Source organism: Pyrus communis, chromosome 13 (assembly GCF_963583255.1).
Source record: "Pyrus communis chromosome 13, drPyrComm1.1, whole genome shotgun sequence".
NCBI classification, from domain to species: Eukaryota; Viridiplantae; Streptophyta; class Magnoliopsida; order Rosales; family Rosaceae; genus Pyrus; species Pyrus communis.
Genome location: NC_084815.1, coordinates 18,071,695 through 18,084,662, shown reverse-complemented (window position 1 = coordinate 18,084,662; position 12,968 = coordinate 18,071,695). Strand labels below are relative to the sequence as shown.

At 43.5% G+C, this 12,968-nt stretch overlaps 2 protein-coding genes across 2 annotated transcripts; both read left to right on the top strand.

Annotated features, from left to right (window-relative positions):
• Positions 1-3,237: 3,237 nt before the first annotated feature.
• Positions 3,238-3,799, top strand: LOC137712291 (uncharacterized). Its single transcript, XM_068451394.1, has 2 exons — positions 3,238-3,369; positions 3,452-3,799. The coding sequence occupies exons 1-2, from the start codon at positions 3,238-3,240 to the stop codon at positions 3,797-3,799; spliced, it is 480 nt and encodes a 159-aa protein (XP_068307495.1).
• Positions 3,800-10,477: 6,678 nt separating this feature from the next.
• Positions 10,478-12,744, top strand: LOC137711866 (cytochrome P450 78A9-like). Its single transcript, XM_068451023.1, has 2 exons — positions 10,478-11,470; positions 11,821-12,744. The coding sequence occupies exons 1-2, from the start codon at positions 10,478-10,480 to the stop codon at positions 12,454-12,456; spliced, it is 1,629 nt and encodes a 542-aa protein (XP_068307124.1). The 3' UTR covers positions 12,457-12,744.
• The last annotated feature ends 224 nt before the right edge of the window (positions 12,745-12,968 follow it).

The following is a 12,968-nucleotide window of genomic DNA, read 5'->3' as shown; positions in this document are numbered from 1 at the left end:
GACCTGCGGCCTAATCCATTCCAAGGCCACCTTCAACGATCCAAATTCTGACCACAGGCTCACGATCGATGCAGGGTTACCTAAACCCTACTTTTATATAGGAATGCCCACTTTCGGCCTGAATTTTGTACCTGCAATCCACTATATTTCCACCACACATGGAGAAGCCTGTTATCCAAACTTTTTCAATCTAGATGGTAAGCATCACCTGTCCCAACAGGTCCCCAATTTGACGAACGCCCTCGCGCAACTAACTACTTTGATGAACCAACTCCTCGAGCGCATCGAGATGCAGCGCACATTAGACGAGGTGTCCCGAAGCAAGATAAGGGCGAAAGAACTTGCCTCATTCCAGCGACGTCCCGGCAAAGTGCCGCTCAGCCCGCCATGAACCATGCGTTTAGGTAGTGTGCACTCTTGTTTGGGCCCTCGAGGAAATGTCTTCTCCTGCCCAAATACATAAAGAAGCGTTCATTCCCGACTCAACTGCATTCGAGGTTGGGTCCACACTCTGACGAGCACTCAGGACATTCCAGGCGAAGCATCCACACAAGGCTAGGCCCACAAAGAGATCCTCCTATAAGGCAACGGCATAAGCAGCCGCATGACGCCCAGAGGAGAGCAAAAGAGCAGTCCAGCTCAAGTTCCACTGGCAGCCACCGCCAAGCACGACAGCATGAACCATGTGCATAGCAACTGCAGTATGGACAAGCAGGTCAGTACCGAGGGCAGCTGAAGGCTCCACTACCTCACTAGGGGCAAATCCATGAGGAAGTACAAAGGCTCGTAACAGGGCAACTACACAGATTCCAGCGCATTGATACTACCAACGATGCCCTTCGAAGAGACGTGGCCAACCAGAGTAAGCCACCCTTTGTAGATGAGATCAAGCGGACGGAGCCATCGTGGAAGTTCAACCCGCCACATTTCTCCTTATTCAAATGAGATAAAGATCCAGATAGACACTTGATGCACTACAGAAGTGTCATGACCGTCTACGCCAACAATGACACTCTCATGTGCAAGATCTTTACCACAAAACTCCAAGGCGAGGCGCAAGACTGGTTCGACACCCTGCCATCATGTTTAATCTGGAACTTCAACGAACTTTCCTTGGTTTTCACAAAGGAATATTCATCCTACCGTTCGATCAAGAATAAGTCTAACCACCTCTTCAACATGAAGAAGGACCCAAATGAGTCACTCTACACTTACGTCAAGAGATTCAAGGCGGAAAAGGCAAAGATTATTATATGCGATGACAGTATCGCATGCTAAGCTTTTCAAAAAGGGCTCCCAATAAATCATCTATTTTTCAGAGAATTGATCATGGACAAGAACTTGACCCTAGCAAACTCTTATGCTTTAGCAGAAAAACACTCCCTCTGGGATAAGGAAAAGCGCTCCCAAAAGCCGCCTAAACAGTCGCGCAAAGATGCAAAGCCAACTTAGAATAACGCATGTGATAAACCGTTCAACAAAAAAAACAAGCCAGAAAGCAGACGCAAGGACCGATCCCCGACCAAATGAGGCACGATACCCAAGTCGTACACCAAGTTCTAAATGAGTCGAAGAAAAAATCTTTTGCCCAAACAGTAACAGCTGAAGTGCAGAAAGATAATTCTATCTCCACCGAATAGCAATCATAGCAGGCAGGTCAGGAAGATGGCGTCAAGGTCAACAATGCCTTAGCAGATGAATTAGGATGGAAACCCAAAGAAGATGCCGAACACATCTTTCTTAACCCTAAGCAGTGGTCAGACCATGCCAAATGAGCATCCAAAGAAGATCTAAGCGATCCTAGATATAAAGTCTCTCACCACTCTGAAGGAGATTCAAGGTCTGACCTGACGAGTAACTGCACTCAACTGATTCCTCTCGCGACCTACCAACCAATCCAAGCCAGAAGCAGCGAAGGATCTATGCATCTATGACGTGATATCTGAGCCGCAATGAGCTCTACCTTCATACGAGAATAGCTGGGGGCCTGACCACCAGTATTCCACAGTTTCAAAAGCTCTCCTCAATGCGGAAACCAGATACTTGAAAATCAAAACTTTGATTTTGGCGCTAGTTGTTGCAACCTAGAAGCTCAGATCGTACCATCAAATGTACACAATCATCGTCACGACGTGATATTCCGCACAATCCAACTGCACGACGTTAATGGCGGACATTCTGACGAACACAACAACTCAGCCCATAAATACCCCAAAGACAACCGAGCACACCGTAGCCGCATCAAGGAGATTTCCGACGCTTACACGTCAACGTATCATTCAACTACCAGGGATCGAGGGCAGGCCTAGTTTTTACTATTCTGGATGGTTTGATGCTTGAGCAAGCGATCACTCTAAGCTTCAAGGCGTCAAACAAAGAAGCAGAGTATGAAGCCCTACTAATAGGTCTTTAATTAGTGAAAGACCTAGCAGTGATGAAGCTCGCGATTTATTCTGATTCCCAGCTGATCACCAACCAAACTTTAAGGGAATACGCAGCAAAACATCCAATGATGGCCCAATACCTTTAGAAGGTATAAGAGCAGCTAGCGACGTTCCAAGCCTACACACTCACTTAGGTTCCACGAGCAGAAAATGCCCACGCAGACGCACTAGCAAGCCTAGGGTCCGCACTTGACCATCAGCTCAAGCGTTCCATCCTAGTCGAGTACTTGGAAAATCCAAGCATAGATGAAGAACCAGCAGTCGAGGTGGCGCAGATCAGCATAACCCTGAGTTGGCAAAATCTCATCATCGACTACGTAGTTAATGGAACACTTTCCCCAGACAGATAGAGTCCAGAAAGCTCCAGATGAAGGTAACATGCTACTACATGTGGAATGGCATCCTCGTTCGAAGATTCTTCTTAGGACCACATCTCTACTGCCTATCGTATCCCGACGACCTGAAAATTCTTAGTTCAATCCACGAATGCGTCTGTGGAAACCACTTTGGAGGCTGCTCATTGGCACAAAAATCTTTTAACGCTAGCTATTACTAGCCAACCATGCATCAACACGCCAAGGAATATGTGCAAAGGTGTGACAGCTGCCAGCGCTTCAAGCTCGTGCCCTCACTACCTACCAGCGAACTCCACCTTCAGACAAGCCCTTAGCCATTCATGTAGTGGGCGATTGACTTGGTAAGACCAATGTCGCCTGCTACTTAGGACAGAAGCATGATGATCGTAGCGATCGACTACTTCACAAAATGGGTCAAAGCTAAACCCATGTCTACAATGACCCAGATGGACATAGAACGTTTCATATGGAAGAACATCATCTGCCACTTCGGCATCTCACACTTCATCGTCACCGATAATAGTCAGCAATTCATGGGCAAAGCTCTTCATAAAATATGGCATCAAGCAGTACATGTCCATGCCCCGATACCTATAGGGCACTGAGTAGGTCGAGGTATCCAATAATACCATCCTCAATCGCCTTAAAAAGACCCTCTCAGACAAGAAGGGCAAGTGTCCAGACGAGCTTCCTGGTGTTTTATGGGCATATCCCACCACCAAAAGAAGAGCAACGGGCAAAACTTCATTCTCCCTGGCATATGGTTATGAGGCGATCATTCATCCCAACTTCGTAATGCCAAGCATCAACACTGTACTACCAAACCTCGAGCAGAACGAAAATGAAATGGCCACCAACTTAGACTTGGCAGAGGAAAAGCACGATAAGGTTATCAGCGGCCTATCAATAGCAGCTCATCTTCAACTACAACAAGAGGGCAAAAATCCGGTAGTTCCACCAGGAGACTTAGTCATCAGAAAAGCCTTTATCACTGCTTGACATGAAGGCTCCAAAAAGATGGCTCTCATTTGGGAAGGTTCATACAAAATCAGCCGAGTAGGCAGAAAGGGCAGCTACACCCTCACCACTATGAGCGACAAAGAAATCGGCAAGCAGTGGAATGCCTACAACCTGAGAAAGTACTAAGTGTGACCTCCCACATTCCTTGGACCATGTTCAAGACATAAAAAAAATAAAAAGGGTTTGAAGACTCAAGAAGCTCGATGAACAAGACCTCGTATGCTGAGGATTATCAATTGTTATGCCATTACAGCCTATAAGCAAAGTTAATAAAAGCCTCTATCTTCAACGAAGATTGAAAGATTTATTGACTAGACTGGGCTAAATGCAAAAACAGACTGACCAACCCTGTGATAAGTAGAAAACGTATGATGCCCTGCATATATGGTGTAAGCTCTCGAGAGCGAGAGGGTAAACTAATCCCCCGACACCCATCAAGGTAAACTCTCTAGCACGAGAGGGTAAACTAATTCCTTAACACCCATTTGGGTAAGCTCTCCAGCGCGATAGGGTAAACTAATATGGAACTTCCAGACGTGGATAGGTGGTACGACTACTCAGTTCCCCCTAAATGCAATGACTGCCTGCACTGGACGACTCCCATAATTTACCACGATAGTCTTTTCCCTGGAATAGACTCAGCCAATAGAAGGATTCAATTCCGTAGGATCCCGGGTCTCTAACCGTAAGAGACATTAAGTGCAAGACCCCTGTCCATAAAAGAATTTACGTGACAAGATGGTTCGTCCTCGACGTGCAAATCTTTATGAAGTGGCTTGGTTTTAAAGTGTTGCAATACTAGTTAAATGACCTGCAGGATCAAAGCTGCGACTCGGAAGGATATGGCATCTAAGGAGCGACTTCGTCTACACATTATGCCAAAAAATGCCTTCGAGAGCCAAGGATGACGCCTAAAGTGGTTACGCGGGTCATCTGCTTCTGTAAGTAAGAAACCTGGCCGACAACCCGACGGCTAAAAGCCCAAGGCAGCTTGTAAGCCGAAACTTACACTTTCTATGACTACGCAGACTCGCCTGCTTATTTTCAAGCAGCAATTCCGACCGATGGTCTATGGCTTAAGTTTTGCTAGGACAAAGTTAAGTGTCACGACTATAGCAGCTACGCGGACTTCCTCTACTTCCTACGAGAAGCATGAGTCCAACTAACGACTCTATAAGTTAAAAATCTTGCAACATGCCCCGGGAGGGCCCAAGCTCAAGAAGCCACTAAAGTCGAGTGTCACGACTATAGCAGTTACACAAACCTCATCTGCTTCATACGATAAGCACATGTCCGACCGATGGCTCTATAAGTTAAAAATCTCGCAACATGCTTTGGGAGGGCCCAAGCTCAAGAAGCCACTAAAGTCGAGTGCCACGACTATAGCAGCTATGCAGACCTCCTTTGTTTCCTACAAGAAGCACGAGTCCGGCCGACGGCTCTATAAGTTAAAAATCGCGCAACATGCCCCGGAAGGGCTTAAGCTCAAGAAGCCACTAAAGTCGAGTGTCACAACTATAGGATCTACGTGGACCTCATCTGCTTCTTACGAGAAACATAAGTCTAGTCGATTGCTCTATAAGTTAAAAATTTCGCAATACGCCCCAAGAGGGCTAAAGCTCACGAAGCTACCCAAAGCCAAGATTCACAGTTATAGTAGCTACGCAAACTCGTATGCCTCCTATAGAGAAAACAAGTTCGACCATCGGCTCTATAAGTTGGAAATCTCGCATTTCTTCCTTTTGCAGGTAAAGCTCTAGAAGCCCCAAAGCCAAAACTGAAGCCTAAAGTGATCGCATAAGTTAACTGCTCCATCGAGGTAGCCAACTCAACTGTCCGTCCTACAGCAAAGTTTTGCAACACTCCTCAAGCAGGCAAGGTTTCCGAAGCCCAAAAGTCGAAACTAAAACCTAAGTAACGACGTGGGATTAACTGCTTCGTTGAAGCAGCTCACCTAGCTGCCCGTCCTACGGTAAAGTTTCATAAACGACATAGCGAAATAGAAGGATGAAGTAAAAACAAGGAAATATGTTTATTAAATTTCTAGCAAATTGATAAACTGGCTCGAAGGCTAATAAAGTTCAAGCAAAGCAGAACAAAAAGGAAACAGAAAAAGACTACTTCTTAGCAACTTGCGCAACCACTGGTTCCTCGACTGCCACGCCTTCAATAGCCGTGCCATTCCCAACTAAAGCTTCTATCAGCTCATCCTCAGCCGCCCCTGCCTGGACTGCTTGACCCTCAGCTGCTCCACCAAAGGCAGCCTCAAACGAGAAATCAAGCAGATTAACTAAAGAAATGGAAAAAAGTCTCGAAATTCTCCTCAGAAAACTCATAATCCGATGGCCTGCCCTGAAGATGGTCTACATAGCAAAGCTTGTAAAAATCGTCCTGACAAGAAGCAAGCTCTACTTCATGACTAACTTTCTCATTCTTCAGATGCGCATTCTCATCAACAAGCCCAGTGTGAGCGCCCTGCAGCTCATGCAGTTCATTTCTCAAGTTCTCGCAATCAAACAGCGCACCTTATAGATTTATTTCCTTGGACTCAAGCTTACTGGCAACTTCCTTGAGACAAGACACTTCAGCATACATGAAGATAAGTTTCTCATCTTTGGCAAAACAAGCAGATCATAGCTCCGAATTGACACGCTGAAGGTTCTCGACCACCGAAGAAACACGACTGATTTCCTTCTCTGCAGTTTCCAACATAGCCTGAGTCACACTAAGCCTAACATTCAAATAGGTGACCTCTTGATGAGTGAACTCTATCTGCAAAGAAGTAGAGGCATAGACATCAGACCTCTTTAAACGACAAGTTCAGATTCGAGCTTCGAGATCTTTTTAGTAACCGAGCGAAGCTAAGCCACCAATGCCACTTTGGCCTCCTTATCACACTTGACAGCATCCTGATCAACGTGCATAAAGTCAGCTGCTAGGATCAAAGTCTTATGAATTGTAGTAATCAGGGAGGACCTCCTCGAGTAGGCAGAACACTTTGCAAATGAGTGAGCAGATGAAAACTTTCCCAACACTGTTAAAAAACTTGGCGCATGCAACAATGTCCTCAAGCAGATCAGCCTTCAGCAGCACACAAACCTCGAGAAACTCTTCAGCCTCAAACTTGGTGGATATCTCACAACTGCCCGTGCGAGCAGATTTCCCCTTCTCAGCAGACGAGTCAGTCACGGAAAAATGAGGAACAAGCCCAGGTGCCACCTTAGCAATAGAATCCACCTTCCTGCTCTTTATAGCTGCAATCCTCTCATAAGCCGATCCAAACTTAGCTCCTGATGAACGCTTCGACACAAACCCGGACACCGGAGGCGTCACTTAACCTTTCTGCTGGACAAGTCTCTCAACAATAGGCATGGTCACCTTTGGAGCAGCAGGTTTCACAAGCTTAGGCTCAACGGTTTTTTTCGCCCTATTTGGGGAAGTTAAATCAATGACAAGCTTTTCGACAGCATACGAGCTCCCACAAGCAGCAAAAGAAGTCCTAGGCTTCTTCTCAGCCAAAGGCTCATAAGCAGGTGAGGAAGACCTCTTTTTTCCACCCTCATTGGAAGCAGGCTCTACAGTAGCGATCGAGCGAGCCAACACCTCGTCCTTTATCCGTTTTATCTCTTCCTTAGGAGGCAGGCCACCTTTCTCCCGACGAAGAGGGTTGAGTAGCCAACATCACATATGGTACTCAGCAGGAATGCCCAAGGTATTGTGCACTTTCTTCATATCTGCTGAAGTCTTTGAAGTTGAGCCAAACTCTAAATCTACGCAAAGCAAGAAAAACGATCAATAAATTGAAGTCATGGAGTAGCTCCACAAAATTCAAGCAAGACAAGAATGAAGCAGTTCACTTACCACTGATAAAAGTAGTCGGGACATGCAGCTCAGGAGAAGAGTCAGACTCCCACTCTCCGTTCACCTCTAAGGTATCTCTCGCCCATTCATGATCACCTTTGCTAGAAGCATCGAGCAGCCTATGGCGAGATCTCAGCTGCCGCACACCTTCCTTGTGGCTGATCTCAAAGAAGTACCAAAACTCATTTATGGTCAAGCTATGATCAAAGAACCTGCTCAAGTTCGAGAACCTTATCATCGCACGAACTGTATTTGGGAACAGTGAGCCGGCACGCATTTCATGGAGTAGATCACCTTCTAGAAAAGACGCGACTTGGGAAAAGTAAATCCTAACATGCATCTCAAGAGAAGAGTCAGACGCCCATTCTCCTTCCCTTCTCCAATTTCCAATGGGCACAAGCCGAGCATCGTGTCACCTGGCCCACGCCAGTCGCGCGCTGAGCTCAGCTCCCACCGCCAGCACCTCAACCAAGCCGAGTCGACCCATGCCGAGCCACTAAGCAGCCCTATGGCTCATTGTTGTGTGTCACCCACACCCACGACCCCCGCCAAGCCAGTTTTTCAAGTCCCAAGACTCCCAAAAAATTCAAAAAGAAGAAATTTCAAATTTTTCTTACCTTGGTGTGGCACAAAGAAGAAAAACTACAACGAGAGACAACTCTTTGCAAAGGCAAGAAAAGAAGAACGCTAAGGGAGGGGGAATAAAAATTTCCTCTGGCTTCTCTTCCTTGTTGGAATAATGATTGTTCTCCAAATTTATTTAATCCCCTGCTTAATGCAGAATTAAATAGGTATTGGGGGCAATTATTTTCCTTTCCTAGAAGAACTCTATCTCCAAATCAAGAAAGAAGATCAAGTTCAAATTAGGAAGCAATTCTACAAGCCTAAGCAGCTTGGGATTCCTACACATACTATCATTTTCCTACGTGCATCACAGTAGGTGTGGCGGCATTTGTGGAGCCTAAAAATTTTAGAGGTGATACGTGGACTTTTATTCAAAAAAGACAAGATTGCCCTTAATAAATAGGCAGACTTCTCAGATGCTCCCACGCGTAGCTCACACCCCTGAAGACCTCAGCAGCTGAACACAACTACCCACAACTCACCTGCCCTTGTCAAGGAATTAAAGATAAGGATTAATTACCCAAATCCTATCTTTAATACATTCCTAATTGAAGATTGACTCCAATCAAGTAAGTAATTCTAATTAAAATCAATTAGGGATAATTACCCCATTATCAAGATATTATCTCCTATTAAATATCTTGGGAATATTTAGAGAATATTCTCCATTAAACATTATATGGCCAGCCCTAACCCTATAAATAACCCATATTCTACCAAATTTTCAGCGTTTTTGGCAACCTAAAAAGCCCTAAACACTTTACTTTCTCAGATAAACTAACTTAGGTATCGGAGATCCGTTGACCTAACCCCCCCCTCCCCACCTCGTGGGCGCGTGAGGCTTAGGTCTTTGATCAAAGGTGTTGATTGATTTGCAGGTGCATTTTCGTCAAGACTAAAGACGACGGAAATTTGCATCGACAACTTCCATCCTAGCTAGTCGTAGCTCGCCTTTCCCTAACCTGAAAAAAAAAAAAAAAAAAAAAAAAATCCTAGTAACTCAAATTACATACTTTAGATTTAAGATTAAAAGATTTAAACTTATAACTCACTCGAACAACTTATTTCATTATTTAACAAACAAACAAAAAAAAAAAAAACAATTTACTTCATTAGTTTGATATTTTTCCAAATTAAAATATTAAGGACTAATGAGCGTTCTGAGTCTTTGACCAACACATGCCAATATTAACCATTTTAAATTTTTTTTTTCTTTTTTTAAATACTAACTAGTGATTTTGACACGATCTAACAAAAAAACACAATATTAACCATGGGTTAAATTTCAAATCAGCTTCGGGTCACACTATTATTGTATGTCCCTTGTCGGTTACGCAGTTGATTTCTGCGCCAAGCTTTCCAATGTTCCATGACTTCCGTATTCCTTCCCGTTTTCAGTTATATGGAATTTGATTTTCCAAATAAACGGTTACCTTTTTCTTAATATAAATGAGTAATGTTATTCATATCATATTTTTATACACATTTTTATATCATTTTAGATGGCATCTGATGTGGACAGTCACATCATTTGAAAAATTTGCAAAACCCAAAGAAATGAAGAAGAATAACTCCTCGTATACCATAATCATCATTTAATTAACTAGTTTTTCTTAATTATTAGTTTATTAAATAATGAACTAAATTTAAAAATCTGATTAATTCAATGATATGACTGTCCACATCAAATGCTACCTAAGGTGGTATGAAAATGTGGTACAAAAACATGGTGTGAATAGCATTACTCTTTTTAGTATGAGTAATGTTATTCATACCTACATATTTTTGCACCACATTTGCATACCACCTTAGGTGGCATTTGATGTGAACAGTCACATCATTTGAATTAATCAAATTTTTAAATTTAGTTCATTATTTAATAAACTAATAATTAAGAAAAACTAGTTAATTAAATGATGATTGTGGTATACGAGAAGACTTCCTCCTTCCTTTCCTTGGGTTTTGCAAATTTTTCAAATGATATGGATGTCCACATCATATGTCATATAAGATGGTATAAAAACATGATATGAATAACATTACTCTTTTAGTATCGAATTACAAACCCTGCTATTTCATGTGACCACAAAACTCTATATAAACCCAAAAATCCCCACTTCATAGTTCAGCACAAAAAAGGAAACCAACACTTCCTCTTCCACTCTTGCCTCCATGGAAACAAAAATTGATGATAGCTTATGGGGTTTGGCAATCTTCTCCAAATGCCAAGCCTTAACCTCCACAACCACCGTCGTTGCATTCCTCTGCACGGCCGCAGCTTGGCTAAGCGCGGCCGTCTTCTACTGGGCATCTTCTCCCGGAGGCGCAGCATGGGGAAAACTTCGATGGAGGAAAAGAAACTCTTGTAATAAAAATGAAATCACCAACTCCAACCCAATTCCCGGGCCACGTGGATTTCCAATAACAGGAAGCATGAACCTCATGACAAACCTAGCTCACCACAAACTCACAAAAGCGGCGGAGGTTTATGGAGCAAAGAGGCTCATGGCTTTTAGCATAGGCGAGACGCGCGCCATCGTCACATGCGACCCCGACGTAGCTAAGGAAATCCTCAACAGCTCCGTCTTTGCCAACCGCCCTATAAAAGAGTCGGCTTACTGTCTCATGTTCAACCGAGCAATCGGGTTCGCTCCTTATGGAAGCTACTGGCGTACCCTCCGCCGCATCGCCGCCAACCATCTCTTCTGCCCGAAGCAAATCTCCACTTCCGAGTATCTCCGTTCCAGGATTGCTGATCAAATGGTGTCCCTTATCTCGACAAGTTGTAACAACAGCTTCCTTGTCCGCGACGTACTTAGGAAGGCTTCGTTGAACAGCATGATGTGCTCGGTTTTTGGACGTAAATACGAGCTGAGTTCGTCAAATGAAGAGACCGAGGAACTGAGTCGACTTGTTGATGAAGGTTATGATCTGTTGGGAAATTTGAACTGGTCTGATCACCTTCCTTGGCTTGCCGGTCTGGACCTCCAGAGCATCCGGTTTAGATGCAACAAACTCGTTCCTCAAGTGAACCGGCTCGTCAGCCGAATTATTCAAGAGCATAGAGCCCAAACCGGTCCGAATAACAATGATTTTGTCGACGTTCTTCTATCTCTTGATGGAGCTGATAAGCTGTGCGACAATGATATGATTTCAGTTCTTTGGGTAAGCGAAAAATTCTCGTCTAAATAAAAATTATTGTTCCATATTTGTTGTCTAACTTTATGCTTGATAGTAGATACATAGTGGATTGTTTCGGTAGTTATGACATATTCTCTTTTAATGTGTTTCACATTCAAACTCTTAATATTTTTTAGTGTAAATTAAAATAGAATATTGTTTTCAGGTAAAAAAAATGTATTATATATATAATATAATTGCGTAATGTTTCTCAAGCTAATAGAGTAGTACCACGATTATATATTTTTGTGTATACTTTTGTTTTCATTTTCTTTTTTACTTCAACTTTCAATAGAAATTATTGAGTATTTGTTAATGTTACATTCATACTATAGGAGATGATATTCCGAGGAACAGATACTGTAGCGGTTCTGATAGAGTGGATCCTTGCAAGGGTGGTGATGCATCATGATATCCAATCAAAGGTTCACGAGGAGCTCGACCGCGTCGTGGGAAAATCAAGGGCGTTGCTGGAATCCGACATTCAATCCTTGCCTTACCTGCAAGCAGTGGTCAAAGAAGTGCTCAGAATGCATCCTCCGGGCCCACTCCTATCATGGGCCCGTATATCCATCACAGATACTGTAGTAGATGGCTATTACGTGCCAGCAGGGACCACAGCAATGGTGAATATGTGGGCCATAACAAGGGATCCAAAAGTGTGGTCGGATCCACAGGAGTTTCGGCCAGAGAGATTTGTATCTACTAACAAGAAAGCTGACTTGCAGTTCTCTGTGTTCGGGTCTGACTTGAGGCTGGCACCGTTTGGGTCGGGCAGGAGGAGCTGCCCCGGGAAGACATTGGGGTTGAGTACAGTCAACTACTGGGTCGGGTTGTTGTTACATGAGTTTGAGTGGTTTAAGTCGGATCTTGATGCCCAGGTAGACCTGTCCGAAGTGATGAGGCTTTCATGCCAAATGGCTAACCCTCTTACCATCCAAGTGCATCGTAGGCGCTACCAAACAAATTAAAGCATATGCCCGTTACTTCCCGCCCGAAAAAACCTTATGTCCGAGTTTCATTTGTTTGCCCTTGGCCTATCACCAAAGACAAGAATTTAGTAAGATATATATGCTACGAAGCTATTTGTAAGATGTAGACCCTCTAAGTAATGTCTCGTTAAGTGTATCGGACTGTACTCACAAACTTCGGTCGTAAATTATTCGTAAACGTGTTGGACTATGTGATCCTTACAATGAAGCATATGGTGTTATAATGGACTAAAACTTATTAATTGTAATGTATTTATTCCCATAGTAGCAATCAAACTGTCTTTTGTTATTATAAAACTTTATGAAACTATAGATTTTTGCCTTGATCGATGTTGGTAATTTTAAGACCCTCACAGTTATCCATTTCAAATGACAGTTTGAATTGAGAACTTACTTGACCTTCATTTTTGTGAGCAAGATGGTCATTTCTTACTCTCGAAATAACTTCTCATTAATGAGAGAAAAAAAAAAAGTACAGTACTACGGACCAA